At 42.8% G+C, this 24,389-nt stretch overlaps 1 protein-coding gene across 1 annotated transcript in view; it reads left to right on the forward strand.

The window, feature by feature from the left end:
- Fto (FTO alpha-ketoglutarate dependent dioxygenase) overlaps nucleotides 1–24,389 on the forward strand; it is a 404,358-nt gene that overhangs the window by 183,753 nt on the left and 196,216 nt on the right. The window contains exon 7 of the mRNA XM_004664799.3: nucleotides 5,121–5,240. Coding sequence (XP_004664856.2) covers nucleotides 5,121–5,240 — 120 coding nt within the window. The remainder of the gene's footprint in view (nucleotides 1–5,120; nucleotides 5,241–24,389) is intronic.

Consider the following 24,389-nt stretch of genomic DNA (forward strand, 5'->3'; position numbering starts at 1 on the left):
AGTTTAAATATATAAAGTAAATATAAACTGAAGTAAAAAGTAAAAAAAAAAAATTTAAAAAGCAAGCATAAAAGGCATAAAAGAGCGAAGTGTTGGAGCAGCTCTGGTGGTTTGAGTCAGGTTCCCCCCATAAACTCATGTGTTTTGGGTGCTTAGTGGCAACTTGGGAGGTGGAACCTTGCTGGAGAAGACGTGTTACTGGAGGTGAATGTTGAGGTGTCTTGGCTTATGCTACATGCCTTCCTCTGTCATGGAACCTCTCCTTGAGACTATAAGCCACAATAAATACTTTCCTCCCATTAGCTGATTTTGTTTGTGTGCTTTTTCCTAGCAACAAGAAGTAACTGCAAAAAGCTCTTTCTGGGTCCTTGAAAATTCTAGAATGTCAAGTTATATTCATGGGTTGAGGACATTGAACTGTGGACTCTTGTCTTTCCTGTGGTTTATGCTGGTGTCGAGTCTGTATTGGACAAGTGTAGAATGTCTGTCAAAGCTGTCTTCACTTTTGTAGCTTCCTTTCATTGCATACCACAGGCCTCTGCTGGCCATACTTAGCTTTGCAGTCTGTGAGCTGAGCAGCTTCTCCAGAAGTGAAGACACTCCAGATTACACTCCTGGGGGTGTCCAGTGTTCTAGGTGTTAACTTCCTACCACACTGAGAGTGGAGGAAGGAAACAGTGCATGGAATTGTTTGGGCAGAGGACCTGCCTTTCTATTTCCAAACCTTCTACACAGTGATTCCTCTACTGGTGGGATGCAGCTGTGGGCATCCTTTACTCCTCTGCAGCCTGCAAGCCCTTGACCGCAGCAGTGAACAGCAGGTAGCTGGCTTCAGAGGTGCTCCATCCACTCACCTTAGGCTTGGGGTGATCAAACTCTAGAGTTCTTCTCCACTGATGAGATCTGTTCCCAGCCACCAAGGGCAGTGTTGTTTTTTCCTGTGCACCTCATTGCCTGAGCCAAGCCTTCCACTGTGTGCATAATGTGCCTTCTCATCTTGAGCCTCTTGTGCCTTCCACAACTGCCTCTCAGGCCTGTTTCTCACCCTGAGGCTCTGGTTTAATTCAGGCTTTTTGACTTGTGATTGTCCTCAGTTCTTAGGACTCCAGAATAGCACAACTTTAAACAATGGGTTCCCCCTTAAGATGACACTTAGCCACTGTCTACTGAACCATATACCATATAGAATGAAAAAATGGGGTTGCTGTCAGCTGCCGACCCATCCACAGGAGGAATCTGTCCCACAAAACCTCCAGTGGAGTTGAGGCTGGTGAACCTGTGGGTTAGTTTCTTTCACCAGCGTCACCTGGCTCACCTTTTGGATGAGGCTTTTGCTTCCCTCCCTGCCTGCTGATCTGTGTGGCTGCAGCTGTGTTCACTTAGGCATAGTTCTTTCATTGCCACCCCTCTTCCCTCTTTACTGCTGGCCTTTGACTGCTCTGCATCGCTGAAGCTCATCCTCTCCATCTCATGATGTCTTTCCCCCTCCAACAGGTTTCAGGGAGGCAGCTCTTGGTCCACCATCTTCTCTGGACCATTCAAATTCTGATTCTTAACTGTGACATCTCTTCAGAGGATTGTCAGCCATTGAAGAGGAATTCAAAGGCTTTATCTGTTAGGATGGCAGGGACTCTGCCTTCACTCTCTTGGCTGATGGTATAGTCTCCCAAGGCACCCTTCTTCCTGTCTGATGGTACGGTCCCCCAGTACACTCATGTTCCTGTCTGCTGATATGGTCCTCCAGTACACTCGTCTTCCTGTCTGATGGTACAGTCCCCCAGTACACCCGTGTTCCTGTCTGATGGTATGGTCCCCCAGTACACTTGTCTTCCTGTCTGATGGTACGGTCCCCCGGTACACTCGTGTTCCTGTCTGATGGTACGGTCCCCCGGTACACTTGTCTTCCTGTCTGATGGTATGGTACCCCAGTTCACTCTTGTTCCTGTCTGATGGTACAGTCCCCCGGTACACTCTTCTTCCTGTCTGATGGTACAGTCCCCCGGTACACTTGTCTTCCTGTCTGATGGTATGGTACCCCAGTTCACTCTTGTTCCTGTCTGATGGTACGATTCCCCAGTATACTCATCTTCCTGTCTGATGGTATGGTTCCCTGGTTCACTTGTGTTCCTGTCTGATGGTATGGTACCCCAGTTCACTCTTGTTCCTGTCTGATGGTATAGTCCCCCGGTACACTCTTCTTCCTGTCTGATGGTACGGTCCCCCAGTACACTTGTCTTCCTGTCTGATGGTACGGTTCCCCAGTATACTCGTCTTCCTGTCTGATGGTATGGTTCCCTGGTTCACTTGTGTTCCTGTCTGATGGTACGCTCCCCCGGTACACCTGTCTTCCTGTCTGATGGTACAGTCCCCCAATACACTGTTCTTCCTGTCTGATGGTACAGTCCCCTGGTACACTCTTCTTCCTGTCTGATGGTACAGTTCCCCGGTACACTCTTCTTCCTGTCTGATGGCATGCTCCCCCGGTACACTTGTCTTCCTGTCTGATGGTACGGTCCCCCAGTACACTCTTCTTCCTGTCTGATGGTACAGTCCCCCAGTACACTCTTCTTCCTGTCTGATGGTACAGTCCCCCAGTACACTCTTCTTCCTGTCTGATGGTACGGTCCCCCAGTACACTCTTCTTCCTGTCTGATGGTGTGGTTCCCCGGTACACTTGTCTTCCTGTCTGATGATACGGTCCCCCAGTACACTTGTTCCTGTCTCATGGTACGGTCCCCTGGCACACTCGTCTTCCTGTCTGATGGTACAGTCCCCCAGTGCACTCTTGTTCCTGTCTGATGGCACGCTCCCCCGGTACACTCTTCTTCCTTTCTGATGGTACGGTCCCCCAGTACACTTGTCTTCCTGTCTGATGGTATAGTTCCCCAGTATACTCGTTTTCCTGTCTTATGGCACACTCCCTGGTACACTTGTCTTCCTGTCGATGGTATGGTCCCCCATTACATTCTTCTTCTTCTCTGATGGTAGAGGCCCCCAGTAGCTATTCTTCTTGTCTTATGATAGAGTCCCCCAAGAGGCCCTTCTTGCTGTCTGATGGTAGACTCCCCCAGTACACTTTTCTTCTTTCCTGATGGTAGAGTCTCCCAGTATGTCCTTCTTCCTGTCTTTAGAGTTTCCCAAGAGGCCCTTCTTTCTGCTTCTGAGCTTTAACTCACTGAAGTATTGACTCTGAGGTACCCTGATAAGTTGATGGACCTATTGCATAAGATAGATGTCTTTTTTTTTTTTTTTTTTTTTTTTTCCTGGAGACCACGATTGTCAAGGCTCTCAAGTTTTGTCTCTTTGATGGAAATAACAGCTCAGAATTTGGAAAACCTTTTGAGACCTTTTACCTCTTCTTACCCTAAGACTTAGGACCATTTATGTTATTGAGAGTAGTTGCATGTAAAATCAATTAACAGATGCATTTTGTTTTCTTTTTTTCTCATAATAATATGTTGTTAAACCTGTATCTTCTCTGGTTGAACTATGTCCATATTTGTTCTCCTTTCTGAAAGCTTACTTCTGTTAACCACTATCTTTAATGTGATAGATATGGCTTAGCAACTGTCTTAATATTGCCTGCATTCCTCTTTTGCTTTATTTTGTTTTATTTAAACAGCTTTCACAAATTAGTTCTACATATCAAACATTTAGTTAATGTAAACTAAATCCTTTTCATGATTTCATGTTCTCCAGTTTCTTACTTGAGCCATTTTCACCATTGTTCCATCTTCACAAGTTGCTTTTGTTTGCTTCATGAAAGTTAAGTATGAATAAACAAAGAATTCTCCATGGTTGCAGGTGACAATTATAATAGCTCAGCATCAGTGTGTGGAATGTGATCACCTCAGCAAAGCCAGACAGCCCAGCGTGAAGCTGTGGTTGCTGTGCATCTCTCCAGAGGGCAAAGGTAAAAGGAATTTTAGAATAAATAAAGGATGGCAAGATTCTGTTTTCAAGTTTAAGACAAGCAATTGAAGACAGAAAATAGATAATGAAAGAATGTCTTAAGGTTGTAAAGTTTTAGCCAGCTTTTCATCTATACATGCTGGAATTATTTCATTTGCAAAGATCAGTAAGCTGAGGCTTATTTGGCATAATTTAAAAACATGTTCATAAATAGCTTGGTCAAGAGTCCATTGGTGTCTCCAGGACCTGGTTTTCATCTTTGCATCTTACAGTTGCTTCCTCCTGTGTGGACTTCATTCTCCTCCTGTGATAACAAAATCCTTGCATTCTTCCTTCTTCCTGTAATTTTCAGTCTTGAGACCTGTTCTGGTTGAACATGTACCTATTCCTCCCCAACCTAGAAATGCAGTGGGATGTTTGGCTTAACTCTGGGTTTCTAATTTTACCTGTAGTGATAGAACTAGATCTCTGTCTACACCACGGGGATTGAGCCCGTGGGTGTGCTGGATGATGGTGGGTTACAAGGTTTGGCTAGAAAAGAGGAGGAATGCTGTGGTGGCAAACAGCAGTTCAGCAGATTTCTGGGGATGAACACAAACCAGTGGTAGGTATCTTTGCTTCTCTTTACTTTTTTTCATTAGCCATTGGAGTTGACAAGTGATGACTTGAATGGCTTTTTAGATTGAATGTATATTAATTATAAATTGTTAGTTATATGGCTAAGAGATTCCCCAGATCCTCCTGGCCTTAGGTTAAGTTTTTACTTCAAATCTGAGGAACTTGGAAATCAGTACTCTTGATACCTGTCTGGGCCATGCTTTTGCAGCCTTTAATAAAGGTGTTTACTTAAAGCATATTGGTTTGGCTATGTCTTTCCTTCTTCCATAGTGTAAGAGGCTTATATTTTAGGATAGTAGTATTTATTATTGCTTGATTTTTTTTTTTTTTTTTAGTTGCGTTGCATGTGCCTAATAAATCTAATTGAATTTGATCATCTCGGAGGAAGTCAGTTCTCAGACTTTTCTTGGCTTTGCAGACATGCTCTAGAGATGCCAAGGTATGCTGGGAACTGGTTAGGCCAAGCTTTTCTCACTTTTCTCGCCTTGTGGCTATGACGTTACTAGGGGATAGTTAAGTGGGGAAGTCACTGTCCTTGGTTGTCCATCACAAGGACACTATAAGCACCACCTTCTTGTTCTGGTCCACAGGTGGAGTTTGAGTGGCTGAGACAGTTCTGGTTTCAGGGAAATCGATACAGCATATGCACTGACTGGTGGTGTGAGCCCATGACTCAGCTGGAAGGACTATGGAAGAAGATGGAGAGTGTGGTAAGTGCAAGGCCCACTGCATTTTCGGGGTGCTTTGCTATACAAAGCCTCAGCTGCCTGATTTTCACCAGCAAGTGTGTATACAGTGAATCCAATGATGTTCAGTGGTTTAGGCAAGGTAATGGATGCAGCCAGCATTTTGTCAGCACAACCTCAGTTTAGTTCAGTAAACATGTTCTACATAAAAGGCACTGTGATAGGCATTTTCTGAGATCTGGCAATGAGAACAAAGTAACAGTAATTTTTAACACTCCTTTGCTTTTTTATATACCAAAAAGTATTCTAAGGGCTTTCCTTGTATCAGCTTTTTAAATTCTTAGAACAGTGACCTTTCTACATCTAGGGATACAGAAAGTGCTGCTATGGGCCTTAATTTATAGAGGTGAAAACCAAAGTGCAGGGAAATTAATGCCTCCTCTCAGGTCACTGAGTCAGTGGTAGTGTGAAATGGAAGTTCACACCACCTGGCTCCAGAGGTTGTGCTCTTAACAACTGCGATCCTGCAGTTTGACAAGCAGATAAACATGGACATCACTACATATTACTTTGGCAAAAACAAAATCATGTAATAGAACTTTAAAAAAAAATGACAGTCTGACAGAGGGAGCAGTAAGTTCAAACCACTGCAGCTGGGACTGCTGAGAGCCTTCAGGTATGGGTTTTGGGGACCATGGATGGGCAGGAGTGGGGTTAGGGTGGGGCAGCTGGGGAGGAATATTGTGGTCTGTGCCAAGTAAGGCCAGAGTGAGGACATGTAGCGTGCCTGGAGTACTGGCTGTAGGGGAGGAACAGCTGGAAGGCACGTGAGCCCTTTGAGGAAGTCTCAACTCAGAAAGTAGTAACGATAGCAAACATTCACACTGTACTTACTAAGTACCCGAGATTATCCCACATGTTTTACTGCTAAACCTATTAAATGTTTAAGAACATCTCATACAGGGGTAGATATAATATTCTCCCACTTTTACATAGGAGGAGGAGGAGGCAAAGGGTTTATATGACTTTTCCCAAGATCACCTAGCTATTAGGTCAGGGAGCTGGGGTTTGAACTTCAGAAGGCTTGCTCTAGGGTCTTTGACATTCACTGCCTCACTGATCTGCCTCCAAACAGTTGAATTTGGAATGTAGTAGAAAGGTGATAAAAGCCTGCTAAACTCTGGAGAGGGCCACTGCCCAGAATGCAAAATGTGTTAGCAAAAGTGAACTAATCTGCAGAAATGGTAGTTACAGCTAATCCCTACTTTCATTTTATAAACAGCCTTGTGAAGGTAAGGTTGACATACAGGAAGCTATCGAAGCTGTGTACATGTTATGCATATAGTTAATGCATACATTGTGTGTGTGTGTGTGTGTATAAACAAACTTGGTGAGTTTGGAGATTAACTATATAACTATGAAGTCTCTGTCATAACTTGTAGTAAAACTGTCACTGCCAAGTGTCCCCCTGCCTTCATATGTATTATGATGATGATGATGATGATGATGATAATAACACTTAACATGGAATCTATCATTAGCCCTGTTTTATAATAATGGAAGGCCTCAGTTTGAAAGGTAAGTCAGAATGCACAGGTCCTTGCTTCCCAGACATCTCTCAGATCTCGAAGCCATGCCTTTTGCTGGTTGTCTACATAGGAATGGAATGTTATAGTCCTTCATTTATAGTATATTAATATTATCACAAAATTCAATTTTTCTAGAGACTGAATTACTATGAAGTGGAGTACTGTAATGCTGGAACAGGAGTAATGAAGATTTCCTTCTCTGCTTAGTTACTTCTGTTCCTATGTTGAGCCTGGCTAGAGGGTATAGTATTTTTCTTTTTAGAAGGGATTTATTTATTTATTTATTTATGACTGAGAATGAGTGGGTGTGCCAGGGCTTCTAGCCATTTCAAATGAATTCCAGATGCATGTGACAGCTGGTGCATTTGGCTTTACATGGATACTATGGAGTTGAATCCTGGCCCTTAGTCTCTGCAGGCAATCACCTTAACCACTGACCCATCTCTCCAGCCCATGCTCTAGTTTTATGATACACATGCAGCTTCAGATTAAGAAAAATTTTCATGGGCTGGAGAGATGGCTTAGCCATTAAGGCACTTGTCTGCAAAGCCTAGACCCACGTTTGATTTTGTTGGAAAACCCTAGCTGAAAAAAACCTAGCCTAGGCTGACCTGGAGTTCGCTATATAGTCTCAGGGTGGCCTTGAACTGATGGTGATTCTCCTACCTTTGCCTCCCTAGTGCTAGGATTAAAGGCGTGCGCCACCATGCCCGGCTTCCAGGTTTGATTTTTGATTTCCCTACCACCCATGTGTAAGCCAGATGCACAAGGTGGAATATGTGTCAGGAGTTCATCTGCAATGGCTGGAGGCCCTGGTGTGCCCATTCTCTCTCTCCCTCTCTCTCTCTCAAATAAATAAAATTTTTTTTTAAAGTTCCCACTGTATGTAATTCTCACTGTGCCCATTGTATACACATCTTTAGACTCCCTTGCTGAGCTTTATGCTTTCTCCACCTGACTTTGAAATTTGAAAAAGTTTTGAGTCAAGAATTGGAAAACAAGCTGGGTGTGGTGGTGCACACCTTTAATCCCAGCCCTCGGGAGGCAGAGGTAGGAGGATTGCCTTGAGTTTGAGGCCACCCTGAGACTACATAGTGAATGCTAGGTCAGCCTCGGCCAGAGTAGTGTGACCCTACCTTAAAAAACCAAAAAAGAATTGGAAAACAAAACATAAGAACTTGGTGATTTTTTTAATTAAAATATCTTTTCATTACTTTTGTTTGGAGATTTCTTTTTTCTCTCAGTTGAAATCTGTAGTACTGTGAACATATCAGTGATGTTTGTTATAAATTGACTTAAAGATATCTATCTATCTATCTTTCTATCTATCTATCTATCTATCTATCTATCTATATCTCACATACACATCTATTTGGTGACAATGGCACGTTAGTTACAAGGAATGTCTTCTATTTATTTTATAGCTCTCATACAAAAAATAAAAAGTAAGTAGCAATGCAGGGAATTTTCCAGAGTGTGTTTCCATGTACTTGGCTTGGCATTCCTAAGCTTGTCACCATCAATCAGTGGTCCAGTGCCTGCCCTGCATGCACTCTACAGGAAGATCATTATCAGCAGAGTTAAGGTTTGGGCCAAGATGAAAGGCATGGTTCTTTTAAATTAAGTCAAAACATTGTTTTAAGCCTTTTTTTAAAGGAACTTTTAACAAATTCATAATTATTTCTTACTATTGGAAGAGACAAGAGAGAGTAATTTTTGGAAAAGCCTGTGGCTCTATGGCTGTCCGTGCAATGCCATCTGGTATTTGTGTACTGGGGTGAATATGGCATTGGCTGAGGAGATTCCTACTCTGTCATACACTTCCAAGGAAGGTTGTTTTTTCTTTCTTTCCCTCTTTTTTTTTTTTTGGTACAAGCAGCAGGGGGCAATGTTGAGCTGCATGTTGGAGGCCCCAAGATGCTAGCCTTTCAGGAACATGCATACAAATGTCCCAGTAACTGTCAAGCACTATCCCTGTTGCTTCAGGTTAGCTATAATCGCCAAGATTCCATAACACAGGAAATCAGTTGTGGGTTAACAAATTCAACAGCAATTTAACGTGAAAGTTCAATGTTTGATGTGCATTTGGATTCTATAGAATTAGACTAATCCAAAGGGCATTTCTGAATGCTCTGACTTTCCTTTCCAGGAATGTATCACGCAAAATTGTTATCATTTTAGACAAGTGATTCTTTGTTATCTTTATGCTTTTTTGAATTGTAGAACCATGTGCATGTTGTGGAAATATTTCTCTAATCAATGCGTTTTTGTCTGTTCGGCAATCTCTTCTAGCAAGAAAATAAAAGAAACCTCTGGCAATGAATGTGTGCATTACTTTCCCCATTTTGCTTATGTGTAAAGCAACCTTTAATGGCCTGGACCAGGGAAGAGACATATGTTGCAATTTCTCTCTGCCTTTGTATTCTTTCTTCATGTTGTGGTTGTGAGTAGTCGTCTCAGGAAGGATTGGGGAAAGTGGAAAATGAGTTTTGAAATAGCTTTTCTTCCATTAATGGTAATTGCTTCACATGTCATAACCAGCCACATACTTCAGAAAGTTTAGTCAGCTGTCTCGCACTCCCCCAGCCTCTGCTGTCCATTCCATGTCCCAGCAAGCACACTTTATTACACTATTTATTCTTGCCATTTGCCTCCTGGAGGACAGTTTTACTCTGTGCATAGTCTTGTGATGTAAATGTTAAACCTCAGATTTGAATGACATTCGGATAAAATACCACATTTTCCCAGAATATTGCTTCGTGAATGTTTTTTTGAGCCATTAACAACCGGACCCCGACTCCCATGTTTTCAAAGCCATACCAGAATTTAGTCCACGCTTCCTGTCCTCTGCTCTTCACTCATGAAGTATCCCACCGCTCTAGTACTGTTCAAATAACCTCCTCCCCCAGCCAAGATCACCAGACTGTGAGGAGGCTCTTCAGGGTAAGAGAGAGTTACCATTTGAAAGAAGCTGTACAAGCTTTGCTTTCTGGGTAGAGAGGGTTATGAAAAGCTGAAGTCTCTTGTGAGGTGAGGACGTCTTCCTTTAGCCTGAGATTCAATGGATAGGCCATTTGTCTCTCAGGGTCTGGTATCGCTCTTTGCAAAACTGACATTTATTTTACCTATAAAAATGTTTTAACACTATCAAACTCACAGTGATACTGAAAAGAATGTTAGGTGTGAAAGCCTCTAAATTGATGACATTTATTCATTTCCTTTTGACCTTAAAAAAAAAAAGTCATGTGTTATAATCTAATGGAAGTCTTCTCGCAGAGATACCAGGGTAAACACTTTCAAAAGGACCAATGATTTATGGACTGGAAAGAAATTTCTTCATGCTTTGTTGTTGTTGCTTTTCCTTTTTGAAGAACATGTGGGCCCTAGTCGGTGTTGTTAGCTGTTTCCTGCCCTGACAGCTCCTTGAGCTGCCATAGCAGGGAACCGAGTATGGCAGTTGGCCTTAATAACCTTTATTGACTTCAGTGTGTGGGAGCCAAGGCTGCATTATTTTAATGTATCCGTTTTGAAGCAGTGTAAAACAGAACATATAATTATGCTAGGTAAGCTATAGGCTACATTTAATTCTGCCCATTTATGTTAAGATTTGGCATAGGAGAGCAGAGAGATGTGGAAAATGAGTGGGTGTTTTATTGAATAACGTAACTAGCATCTTGTTAAATTTTTTTTTCTCTTTTTTTTATATTAGTTTTCTATTCAGCAAATACAGGCAGTTTGGGACCACTATTAGGATCATCCATGACCTACCCCCTCCCCATTGGCCCCTCCTTGTTGAGGTATATGGGTTGTGCATTGTGGAGTTAGCCCACAGTTATTGGTACAATAAATGTCTCTGCATATCTTGGCCCAACATGTGGCTCTGACATTCTTTCCACCCCCTCTTCTGCAAAATTTCCCTGAGCCATGTCGGGTTCATTTTTGGTCTGCTTCAGTGATGAGGTTTTGAGGGCCTGTGAGGCTCTGGCTCTCTGATTTGGTAGGAGTTGATTTTTCTTTGTGCTGGTCTCCTTCCCCCTTGTGCTGTTTATCTGGTTTGTCAGGAAAACAGCACCCTTGCTTGTTTCGCCAATTTTCCTTAGTTGTAGCCGGAGCCCTTTTGAGGTATGATGGGGTGGCTCTATCCTTAGGATCTGCATCTATCTGAAAAAGAGAAGCAGATTCTCCAATGGAGAGTATGTTAGTTCCATGACAAATGACATAACCCTTACTTTTTTTTAATAGAGAGTTTAATAGATGTAAGCCCTCTTGTAGCCCATGATTGATGGTAGCTTGATATTGGAGAGAGGGTTTATGTTTGGATATGATTCTGACTTGTTCCTCAGCTCCAGCTATGGGTTCCGTACCACTGAGGGGATCAGTTAGCTAAATCAAGAGCAGTTGGTTCCCCACCATGGCTGTGTACCACTATTGCACTTATGGGCATCACAACTGGTTATTTGTTGCTAAGTAGGTTAGACCATGAGTTGCTTGAAGAGATATTGGTTATTTCCCCCAGTTGCCCATGTAGCACCTTCTGGCACTAGACACGCTGACTGTCTGGGGACTGAATCTCTCCTGGCTTCCAGCCATGCCATTCCATTTCACGTGTCAGCTGCATATGGTGTCTTCAGCAATAGGGTCTTACCACTAACCTTTGGTGGGTCATCAAGTACTCTGATAGAAATCTGTCATTCTTTTAGGAAACCTTGTAGGTTTCTCTGATCAATGTGGATGATAGCCCCATGCTGGTACTGGGAGTCACAGGTCAGTGCCCACTAAGAAAACGAGGAAGAATATAACTAATATACAAGAGTTAGGGAGGAGAGAGGGAGAGGGAGAGGGAGAGGAAGAGAGAGAGAGGGAGAGGGAGGGAGGGAAGATGTAGAAGGTTTAGGTTAGAAATGGTTGAACCCTCACCAGACCCTTATAGGAAACACCTGAACCACAAGACACTGGAGAGGGTAGGATCAATCTTGTTAAAATTTTAAGAGAGAAATGTACTTAAGAATGTAAAGGTTGTCCCTGACAAGTTATTTATAATAGTTTAATTCCAAGATGAGTCATACCTCTTTCCTTGTCATTTGGGCCTGTGTAAATCATCCAGGGAAGCTGTATGGATGAGTCCTCTGTGGCTTGCACAGTCACAGGAAATGGGGGAGCTGAAGAGCAGTGTGTTTGTTTTTGGAGAGGTTAATGAAGCTATCACTATAGTGTTGTAGATTAAATTCTGTATAACTGAATATAAGAACCAGGCTACTTGTTCATATACTTTAATATGTATTGAGTATATTGGTATTTGTGATTGGGTGGATAAGAGCTCAATTAGCTGAATTTATGTTAAAATTTCCTTCTAGATTAAAGACTGTTGTGGAGACATGAAAGAAACTGATAGACTAGAAATATTATGGCCCATATCAATGATGGAAGCATATGTATAAAAATATATGTGCATGTTTTACGTGTATATATCCCCCCTCGCCATTAGTATTCATATACATACCTAGTTATATGTGTTAACATTATCTTGTCTCCCACTTTCCAGGATGAGTATTCTTAATTTAGAAGCAGTGTGTATTATATAGTTATTTAGGGTCTGGTTCAAGATGTCTGGTGATTTTAAATTCAGATTTAAATTCACATCTCCCATTTTTGATGGGAACACTGTTTCAGGGCCTTTATGTTTAGGTTTTGAAATTTGGAATAAAGAAACAAGTCACTTTCAGCCATAATAGCTTAAAATTGTTGGCTCACATTTTTGGTGAACCTAACCATGTTCACCAAAGTTGGGTCTCTGCCTCCTTGCCCACCCAGTCACTTCTGCTCTCCACAGCTGTATTGTTCTAGGAGAGGAATTTTACATGTAACCTAGAAATAATGAATTTCGAATAAGCTTTTTGATGACTTACTGAATTTCTCTCATTTTTTCATTTAGCTGCAGATTTAGTCATGAATCAAAAAAAAAATGTTGTGTATTCTGTCTTTTTGGGAAAAAAAATATAATTCCAAGAGAATTCAGGCTTAAGCCTCCAAAACAGAATGTGTATGGGAAGCACAAAAGACTGTGTTTGTGATTCTCTTTGAAGTGTTTTTGCAACTGGATAAGGAAAAATTTAGAAACCTTCTGATAGTGTTCAGGGTAAATACTTAAACCCCTTTAGAGAATTTCACACACAGATACTGTGCAGCAGAAAAAAGGGATACTTATGTTTCTTAAAGCTGCTACAGCCTACAGCTTTGTACTTAAAGACAGAGGTGTTGAATAGAATTCTACTGAGGATACATCCAGTGACAATATCTCCAGGAACATCAGAGCAGACCAGTGGGCAGGGCTTTCTGTGTTTAACCCTTCTGTGGGCTGTGTGAGCAAGCTTTGCCTGTGCCCAGTGCTAGGAGCTGCCTGGCACTCCCCAGGAGCAGAGACTCATACTGCCTCCACCTCCTTATGGCACACAGTAGGAGCAAGGCTAGAGGTGGAGAAGATGGGGAGACAAGTGACAGGAGTTAAGCATTGCCAAGTGAAAGCCTTACCATCTCTCTTAGCTACTGTTAGCATGCGGAGAGAAAAACTGGAATAAACAAGCATAGTTTCACTTTCAGCCTTGACATAACATTAGATAAATTTTGCTAGCCTTCATTAAATGCACACATGTGTGGCATGCCCACACAGATTTCACACACAGTGTGTATAAAAATGATATGAATGCTGCTGTTTAAATGTTTCTAGCTACACTGAAACTCAAATCAATGTAAAGGGTGCAAAAGTCCCACCACTTTTCCCTGGGATAATGTGGTAACTGCCAGTTATCTAGAGCAGTATTCAGAGTGTTGGTCTCTTCCCCACATTGGCTAGTGAGTGCTGCCTAAAATCCTTACCTTCTGAAGGACATTGCTTTGATGTTAGGGAATGTTTGTGAAATGTAAAATGCATATAGAAGCTATCACCAGCAGTGCTTCTGGACGTTGATATGAACAGTCTTCTGCTTGAGAATCCTTGCTGATGGGCCATTTGACTGAGTGTCCCTCTCATTTTATTTTCCTGTCTTTAAGGCTGGAGTTCTGTCCAGAAACCAAAGGAACTTACAATAATTTGGGGCACAGTACTGCTCTTGTAATTTTCTACCCATTGCAGGTTAAATACTCAGTAAGGTAGAGTTGGAAATCTTTCCTATTTGCAAAAATACCCCTATGGAGAAATGTGCCCTAATTGCCAAAGACTGAGTTCCCAGAAAGCTCTGGGAATGCATTAAGTTGCTTCTTCCATACATTAAGGGCAATATAACCATCATCCTGTTCTTTCCTCATTGACATCTGAAAAATAATGACCCATTATTTTTAACGGAAGGAAGCTGCTGTGTTCTTCTGCTCTGTTCATGAAAGTACCTCCATGGTCACTGGTGAAGATATTTGTAATCCCATCTTTTCCCAGCAAGTAAATTATGACTGACTTCTTTGCAGTTTCTCTGCACGACCTCAGCCCATTTGGAACCACCTGTGACAGGCTCACTTGTAAATTTTTCCTTGATGTGTATCAAAGGCTCAGACAGATAATCTCCTGCTTGGTTTTGATTGATTGACAAAATTAGCCTACAAACGAAAATGTGGTATGAGGGGGCAGTGTTCAGAACTCAGCTCCTGTGCGGAAAGGCGTGGTGCTGATGGCTGCATGTTAGTAGATAGCCCCATTATGTAACTGTTGTTAATTTGAGGAATTAGAAAATTATGGATCAGGTGTTCTTTAACAGCTGTTACGGGATTAAGAGGCTTTGTATCTTATTTAATGATACAAACTTTTCATGTGGTTAACAATTTCTTAAAGGATAGGAATAGTGGGATATGCCAATTTCTATAACAAATTAATATGCCATTGGTATTGAAGACTCATATTCTGGGCACTTGAATACTAGATGGGAAAATGAGTCAAACTCAGCCATTCAGTTGTAAGAAACTAAATTCCTACAATCCCTGCCCATTTCCTCTGTGTCTTACACTTAACTGGAACTGCCTCGTCAACCAGGCTAAAATGTCAAGAGTCCCAGAAACTTGTTTTCAGAATATATGCCTCACCTAATCCACTCCCACCACCCCCTGTGCCATCAGCTTGGAAAGTCATCATCTTGAGCAGCCTTCGGGCTTCCATTAGGCCACCCTGGCCACTGTCAGCAAGCTCTATTAGACTGTAAGCCAGCATGCTTCATGCTCCTGGTTCCAGCTTCCCCTCACATTCAGAAATTCAGCTTCCTTGTGGTGGGTAACAGCATTTCCCTGCTACCCCTTCCCCATGAGCTGCTGTCCATGTTCAGAGGCCTTCATACTTGCTCTCACCTCTGTCTGGAATATCTTACTCTTTTTCACTTGCTTTTTTTATTCATTCATTTTATTTAGGTCTTTCTGCTTGTGTGTTCCTTTAAGAGTGTTTCTAAGACCAAGGTCTTCCCCTGCTCTGCCCTGTTCCATACCATTCACCATTAGATCATGCATGTCTCTGTTGTCTGCCTCTGCAGACAGTGTTCCCATCAGCACATCAGGAAAGCTGTGTGTTGTAGTCACTGTGATTTCCTAGCTGCTAGGACACGGACTAGTACACAGTAGGTGCTCAGCGCATGTTTCTTGAGAGACAGACTTGATGTGAACTCAGTGTTACAATCTCCCCACCTCTGTTGGTCAGCCCAGATTCAAATGCATTCTCTTTTTTTTTTTTTAATATTTATTTATTTGAGAGAGGCAGAGAGGGAGGAGTGGGGGAGGGAATGAATGAGAATATGAAGGGCTGCACCAGGGCCTCCTGTAACTGCAAACAAACTTCAGATTCATGTGCCATCTTATGCAACTGGCTTATGTGGGTCCTGGAGAATTGAACCAGGGTCCTTTGGCTTTGCAGGCAAGTGCCTTAACCACTAACCCATCTCTTCAGCTCTTAAGTACATTCTTTAGAGCTCTAGGCCTTTTCCTAAAATATTACCTCCTAATTAATAGCAGTCTTTTTGGTGGGCCTTCACAATACCTCAAAACACTGTTAGCAACTCCTCCTCCTCATTTGGTATTGGGAGCACAGAAGCCTGTTTTGTGCCCATGGCATATTTAGCTGAGAAGACTGAGTAATTGCTGGCAAACAACTTATGTAAATATGCGATTCTTTTTTTTTTTTAAATGAGAGAAGTAGGTTATGAGTTTCCCTGAGTGGCAGTGCTGCTAAAAATTAAGTCTTATTTTGTCTCATTTGTTGCCATCCTTCATGTTTTGTTTACCTACTGTTAAAAAAAAGTCATAGAGTAAAATCATATCGAAATTAAGTGACTTCTTCTGCAAAGCTTGAACTTGGTTGTAGTTAATTTCAAAATGTAGTGAAGACGGCATGTACTGGACAGGTTTTGGGCACAGAACTAGGGAAATCCCTGAGGAATAAACTGACTTCCGCGAGACAAGCTGAAAACTGATTAAAATATTTATCATCCTTTGGGTATGCAATAGCTTTTGATGATGGAAGGCATATTAATATTCATCTTTGCTGCTTGTCGACACTTCAGACAGATCCCAGGAAAGGATGTTCAAATGACCAGTTTTCTTTCCTCACCAGGAAAGAAAGTCTTGAGCCCCAGTGCATCTTGGAACCAAGACATGCCTTGTGATGCGCTTGAGCTGTTCCTCTGGGGATTGGGATGGGGGAATACAAACCAGGAGAGACCTTGGCACTGGAAAGCTTTAAAGGATTACTGCTTTCTCACAGGAAGTCTTTTGCTAGAACAAAGGGAAAAGTTGGGGCATAATTTTATAAGCAGCAGAGCTACAGTTGCTGTGTGAGTACTGGAAGTGGACTTGGCTTTGTAGGTGAATTTGTAGGTGAAGTCAGAGGACCTTTGCCTTACAAAGAGTTTGGATGTGGATGCCACTGGAAGTGAATCTCCCGCCCTCCAACCCTAGCCCCTTTGTTGAGGAAGAAGGGGAAAAAAGAAACTGTGTCTGCCCCTGGTGCCCAGGTCTTGTAGCTGGTTTTTCCAAGTTTGCCATGCCTTCCTCTCATCCGGAGGCAGAGTGTGGGAAGTGTGGTGTCTCCATTGGCACACAAAAGCAACACAAGGTGGCCTGTGTGGGTTATGAGGACCAGTCTTATTAACTGCTTTTCCTTTTAATGGGAAAAAGAATCTGACTCTATTAGCTGTGTTAATTAAGTAGTGTTTTCCATCTAGATTAGAAAAGCCTTGATTACATTTTTGGGTGCAAATATGAGCTCTGAAGGAACTTGACCTTTCTATTGATTGGTCTGAAAAAAACCTGGAAGTTGAATAGAATATTCTCATCAAAAGGCCAGTGTGTTAAGACCCTTAGCTTCTGTGCTTCAAGAATGAAGATTAAGAATCTTCCCTTTTACACTTCAGTTTTTATTATTCCCTGCTTCTCAGATATTTGTATGAACAATAGCCTAAATTTTGGACAATAATTTCATTTGAAATCTGTTTCAATATAGTGACACCAGAAATGTTCCCTTTTCTTTCAGTCATTTAATCACTTATCAGTTCCATGTCATGCAGATACATGGAGTTAAACAGAGAGCTGGGACTCAGGTCTCCCAAGTTGATAAGGCACAAGGAACAATGTCATTCAGAGGATGGAAAATCAAAAGAGAAGGCAGATTCTGGCACAGGCCTGGGGGACTGTGAAGGGTACTGCTCGACAGAGGGGTAGAGGATATTCAAAGATGGCTGACACGGTGTCCAGAGGGCAATCACAGGACTGAGTGTAGCTTGTGAGAGTCCAGTAGGGACAGACTAGACGAAGATTAGCAAGGTCCTTTTTTCCCCCCCAATACATTTCATGCAAAGAACAATCCTCTCACCTCTTCATGACTTGAAGCAAAGTACGAAATATGTACAACTGAAATACACAGAAACTGGTTTCCTTGCCTTCCTTTACAAAGCTTTTCCTTGGGAAACAAAGAAAATTCTGTTCGCCCCAGTTTTGCCACCTGTCTGTGTCCTGAACCTTGCAAAGAAGCCATGGTCTGCATTCTCAGAAAGGAAATTACAAACAAGCTTGGACATTTTTCTTTAGGAAGATTCTTTTTATTCTCCTATCACAAATTGGATAGCAGATTATTAATTTTGAACTTTGGCCAGAGGCGGGCCTTGCCATGCATGAACTTCTCTTCCTTGTTTAAGAAACTTACTCGTTTTACCTTCATTGGTGGAACTGTGGTCTGAAGGAAATGACGTCTCCTGTGCCTTGTGTCCAGGTGACAGGCTTGAGGACTCAATCCTTCAGTATTTTGAAGTGCAGCAGAGGCTCTTTCATGAGTTACTCGGTTTGGTTCAGGATGGCAGGATGGCACTGTGATGGCCTTTGTTCTGCTGGAACAGGGTGGCTCCCCTCCCACACGACACGCTGGGCTGTCTCGTGTTTGCTGCTGCGCTGTGCGTGTCAGTCACACCCGCTGAAAGAGTGAGCCAGTATTTGCAATATGAATGCTTGTTCATTCTGGCTTTTCCACTTGTGTGTACAGGTTTCTACTAGACGTTCACTTTCGTCCCTCTCCATGAGGCTCCCATCTTCTAGCAATTGGTGTTATGTCTAAGGTACAAGGGATGACTGACTTTTCCTATGCTCATCAGACATGACTTTCTGAAACCTACCTTTCCTTTGGTACTCCATGAAACTACGGCCATGGGATTAATGAAGAGGTCCATTTCTCCTTAGGGTGATGGTCATGCTGAGAAATGACATGATGAGGCCACTGTTGCATTTTCCCAGAGAGCCTTGTGCGTCACTCAGCAGTGGCTCTGGGGAACTAGAGGCTTTGTGCCTATTAGAAAATGCCTTCTTTGATACTCTTTTTACCTCTCACATTCCAAGGAGCAGGTAACAGATATAGTTGTCACATTTGGCATGGTTAATTTTCTTCCAAGGCCTTGAACATTTATTCCATGCTTTTTACTTATTGGGCAACATTTTGGTGGTGCCCAAATGCCAGGCCCCGACAAGCACATCTAGCTACCCATGTCAGGTTAGAAGCCACCCAAGTGATGGTCATTCTGACCTCGTTCTTTTGTGAAAAGAAGGGCTCAGAAGGGCATAGCAGCTTGTACCCGGGACACAGACCCAGACTACAGGTAGTGTAGAATGTAGACTTTCCAGTTCAGTATTTCTCATGACTTCCCAAATCCCACAGTGGCTATGCCTTTCCTGAGTTTTTCTTGTCCCAACTTTCACCTGCATGCTAGTGGCAAAATATGAGAAAGATGTTTCTCTGTAACGTTTCTTCCACCCTGGATTAGATGGCTCAAGGTAAAGGTAACACTTGGTCTTGTCCCCCCTCCCCCAGTCATTTATCCTCATTCACTCTTTCTCCTCTGATAACATTCTTCCTGGCTGCAGGCTGTGGTACCTTCTCCACAAGCCAGGCCCGAGCTGGGTCTTTCAGGTGAGCGGAATTGAGAGGGATATAAACGCTTGCAGTGTTGGTCCTCCAGCCACTCATTTTTCTTCTGCAAAGACTAGTACTTTTCTAGTTTTTTTTTTTCCTCCTAGATCTTTCCAGAGATATGCTATATGCTGAAATCATCTGTGTATTCTTGACATGTATAATGTTATGTCTCACAGCTCTTTCTGCATTTATGCTTTAACTTATGGCACTGCTTTCCATTGTGTGGTTTCATAATTTACTCAGCCTCCAATTGTCCTCATTGCTTAGCCTCTTACAAATAATGTACTAACAAATATGGTGCCATATAATATTTTTAACATTACAGGCCTATAATCCTAGCAGTCAGGAGACAGAGGCAGGAGGATTCTCTCTCCAAGGCCAGTCTGAGCTATATAGTGAGACTGTGTCTTAAAAAAAGAAAGCCGGGCATGGTGGCTCACACCTTTAAACCCAGTACTCGGGAGGCAAAGGAAGGAGGATTACCGTGAGTTCAAGGCCACCCTGAGAATTCAGATCAGAGTAAATTCCAGGTCAGCCTAGACTAGGGTGAAACCCTACCTCAAAAAAACAAAAAAAAAGAAAGACAAAACAAAAGTCAGAAAGAAATCAATTGTTCTCTCGGCCCTCCTTGGAGTTTATAGTAGAGTTTATGTGTCACAGTGCCAACTTGTCTCCATCCTCACCGGTTATTACCTGTCAGACCTTTTGACTCTTTTCAAATATGGCTGGTGAAAAATGGTGCCTCGTTTGTAGTTGTTTCATTTCTATTTTGTCGATGAAGAAACTGAGGCTCAGAGTGGTTGAGTGACATGTTTGGTCCCATTTGCAGGGGTTGACAGAGCTGAGGTTTGCAGTTAGGCAGAGGCCAGTGCTGTGTTGGTTGCTAAAATGGTCTCAAGCAGCCCAGCCCTTCCATTCCTGCAACTTGTCTGGGTAGCTGCACAGATTCTAACAGAGAACACTCAAGTCAATGTAGGCATGCCTCTCTCTCCCTGTAGAATCACATGCTGAATGAACTAGTCCACTGCTGTGGTGAGTGCAGTTAGCACTGAGGGAGGTACAGTTAGGGTGACTTGGACCCCTGGAATGAAGTCTGTACTTGCTAGAAATCAAAGATCATATCTGACTTACTATCTCTTGCCTAGTTCCCTTGACCTGTTTCTCCACGAACAGCCAGGACCCCTCCTTGGAGGGAGGTCTTTCATAGGATTTAAACGTTATTCTTAGTCTCAAGTTCAGTCTCCCAGAACTTGGTGTCAGAGCTAGCCTCTTCCTGAGATAGCCCTTAGCCCTAACCAACCAGCTGTCCCTCTGGTTCACCTGAGCCAGAAGATAGCCCACCACTATAAGATCATAAATACCTTTGCCAGGGGAGGGCAGGCTCTCTGAGCACTTGAGAACTTCCAGTTGTGGGTGAGTTTTTCCTTTAGTTGGCCCAGGCCAGGCCAGCCGGGAGGCCCCCAGCTCTCCATCCCACATGAGCTCCTTCCTCCCTCCAGCTCCCACATGGCAAGAGCTTCCTTTCTCTCTTCTCTTTCCACATTCTTTTTCCAGGCCCTTCATGGAGGATCTCTAGCCACGTGGGTGCCTTTCCTTGGCTCTGTACTTCTCTCAATAAATATAATAATTTAATAATTGTCCTTCTTAGTCTTCTTTTTTATTCAATTCTTTGATTAAAATTTGAAATGAACTTATGGCTTAGGATTTGAGGACTTTCCTGGACCCCTAACGCCCCGTTACAGCATGACGTCAGGTGATGGTACTGTGGAATGACTTAAGCTCCATACAGTATGTAGGTGCCTTTTAGCCTGTAGGTCCTAGGGCTTGGTGCTATGGCTCTTCTCATTGGTGGAAAATGAAAGGAATGCTACTCAACCCTGGAAAAATGGCATGTTGCCTGATTTTTCTGTTTAAAGTCATGTTCCTGTTGGACTCTGTTCAGGTCTAAATTTCAGTTGCTGCATTCTGTTACGATGAGCCTCCTTGGCCCCTTCTATTTGCCGTTGTTCTTCCTCTGCCTGTCAGTCTTCATTAAAGTCATTTAAACACACTTAGCTATTCTGGGCTCTTCCTGCTTGGCTGCAGAAGTACAGATGGAAGCCCTTCCTGTGCACACACAGTTGCTGGGTGAGCGACTGTTCCAAGATGACTAGGGCTGTTCAGATGGTTACTGACCCATTAGGATGATTGCTTTTAGTTTGATTGTCTGTCGTGGTGACTAGGTAGCTGAGAGGAATCCATTTCAAGAAGGACTTACTTTGGCTCACAGTGTCCAGGTTTCAGTCAAAGGTCACTTGGCTTCATTGCTTTGGATTCAAAAAACAGAACTTCATGGTGTCAGGGTGGGGGCCAAAGAAAGGTGCTCACCTGGTGGCATCCAGGAAGCAAACTGAGAAAAAGGAGCTGAGGGCAAGATATAGCCTCTAAGGACATGTCCACAAGGACCCTCTCCCTTTAACTAACCTCACTTTTGGAGTTTCTGTACTAATAGCCCATCATATTATGGATTAATCCACTGATAGGACTCTGACCTATCTTGACCCAGTTGCCTTTGAAAGCCCATCAGCTGATAGCCTAGCCTTTCCCATATGGTCTTTGATGGACATTTAGATCCCACCCATGACAACAAGGGTGAAAAGAGAGATCAGCAAGGGTAGAGAGCCTCCCTTTGACCCCTCTTGTGAACCAATGTGGTAGGTTGTAGTCCTACCAAACCACATCTTTTGCTTTGTCATAAAGGCAAGTTTTAAGGTTGGCCATGGTGTAACCCATGGACTCATCCACTAAGTCATTTTAGGGTGAGCCTCTTTTTCTTCAAAGTAATCAACTCTGTTATCCTTGCATTGAGAAAGAACTTCAACTCTCAAGTGAGTCAAACTGAGGTTGGAGCTCTGGCTTCATTGTGAGTTGTGTATGACGTTAAGCAATTACAAGGGGAGTCTTGTTTCTCATCTGTAAGATGACAATAAAAGTTCCTGTCTTATGAGTTTGTTGTGTCTGTTGACTAAGATAATACATGTGTCTGCTCTAATGCCTAGCACATTAAAAAAATTTTGTACAATATATTTTATTTAAGAGAGAGAGAGAAAGATTAGAAAGAGAGAATGGGTGTGCCAGGCCCTCTAGTCACTGCAAACAAACTCCAGATGTATGCCCTGCCTTATGCATCTGGCTTTACATAGGTACTGGGGAATCTAACTTGGGTCCTTCAGCTTTGAAGGCAAGCATCTTAACCAATTGAGCCATCTCTCTAGCCCTAGCACATTTTTAACACTGTTTACTTTAAAATATGTTTTGTCCATTTTCTTTGTGGGGTTGGGGTATGTGTATATGATGTGTGCATATATTTGTGTGTGTGTGCACACGCATGTCACACCTTGCTTGTGGGGGCCAGAGGGTGACTTTTGGGCGTCAGTCCTCATTTGTGCTTCATTTCAGGCAGGATCTCTCGTTGTTCATCATCATAGTGGCAATGCTAGCTGCCCTCTGGTTTCTGTGAATTTGTCCTGTCTCACCTCAGTCTTGCTGTAGGTGTGTTGGAATTGCAGAGGCCTATCACAGCTTTTAACGTTTATGTGGGCTCTAGGGATCCGAACTTAGGTACTCATATTTGAAAGGTTTCTATCCATCGAGCCACCTTCTTAGTCCCTTGTTTTGCATTTGGACAGAGTTTCATGATGTAGCCCCGGCTTGCCTCTGACTTGGGATCTTCCTGCCTCAGTTTCCTGAGTGTTGGGATTATAGGTGCATACATTGTTATTTAAAGACTGTCCTCTTTGATTCTTCCTGCCTTCTTGATAACCTGATTCATAGTTCCTTTCTACCTCAGCTCCTGTGGCTCCCCAGCCTCTGTGGTTATGGATGCATGTATATAACCCATGCTTCCCATTCAGGTGTCTGCTTACGCATCGTCGCTGTTAACTCTGCTGTATGTTTTCTTGAAGTATTTATCACACCAGAAATTCTGTCTTGCAGGTTTGCCGACTTGCTGCTCTTAGAATAAAAGCACCCTGAGCACAGGGGCTCTGTCTTGTGCTTGCTTAGCTCTTTGTTTAGCACAAGAACCTGCTTTATCTGCTGCGCCTTCTCTGTCTGTATGTGATCTGTGTTGAATGGCCTGCTGCCTCTACTTGTTGATTTAATCTGCTTGTCAGATGCCCTGAGTTAAAAACATCCAACTGCCAAAATCTTATCTTTTCCATGGTTTCTGGGATATGATTTCCTTGCATGAGAGAGTTAGCATTGGGATATACCTTGGAGATGCCTATGTAGGTTTTAAAGATACAAGTACATCTTTAGCCATTTGGGCTTAGTAACTAGAGCTCTTAATCTTGGCTTCATATTTAAATCCCCTAGGAAGTTTTTAAATTTAAATATCACTTAGGTGCCAACTCCAGATATCCTGTTTTTTAAAATATTTTATTATTACTTATTTGAGAGGGAGGGAAGGGCGGGGGGGGGTGGAGGGAGAGGGAGAGAGAGAGAATAGGCCTGCCAGGGCCTCCAGCTACTGCAAACAAACTCAGATGCATGTGTCAACTTGTGCATTTGGATTACATGGGTCTTGGGATATCAAACGTGGGTCGTTTGGCTTTGCAAGCAAGTGCCTTAACCACTAAGCCATCTCTCTAATGGAAGAGATACTGTTTTAACTGGTGTAAGGCATGGCTTCTAGCTCATTCTAATGTTTGGGTATGCTGCAGATTACATAATGGATAAATACATGTACCAGTTAGCAAGTGAATAGAAGGTGCATCTACCCTCTGCTGTTTTGCTTTCATTCTTTTGAGGACTCTGAAGGGAACAGTTGCACTTATCATTCTTGCACAGGGTAGAAGATGATGTTGACAATAAAGGCAAAGAATAAAATAAAGCTTGGCAGAGGGTGGGAGACACTTGGGTGGGCAGGATTTCAGAGAGCTTCACAGTTGGTGAAAAACTGATTCTTAAAATAAACATTTTCAAAAGTAGAGATGGAGAAGGTAAGCAACTGGCTGTTTCCCATGGGAAGAATACCATGTATAGAGGTGGAAGCAAGAAAATGCAGGCTATATTCAAGGGTTCTAAAGTGGCCCTTGGCTAGCAGTCCTCCTAAACTGGTTTCCACTTCCAGAGTGCTCTCAGTCGGCAGAAATACAACTCCCTACCTTGCGCTGCATGCTGGGAGTA

This window comes from Jaculus jaculus, chromosome 1 (assembly GCF_020740685.1).
Source record: "Jaculus jaculus isolate mJacJac1 chromosome 1, mJacJac1.mat.Y.cur, whole genome shotgun sequence".
Classification (NCBI taxonomy): Eukaryota; Metazoa; Chordata; class Mammalia; order Rodentia; family Dipodidae; genus Jaculus; species Jaculus jaculus.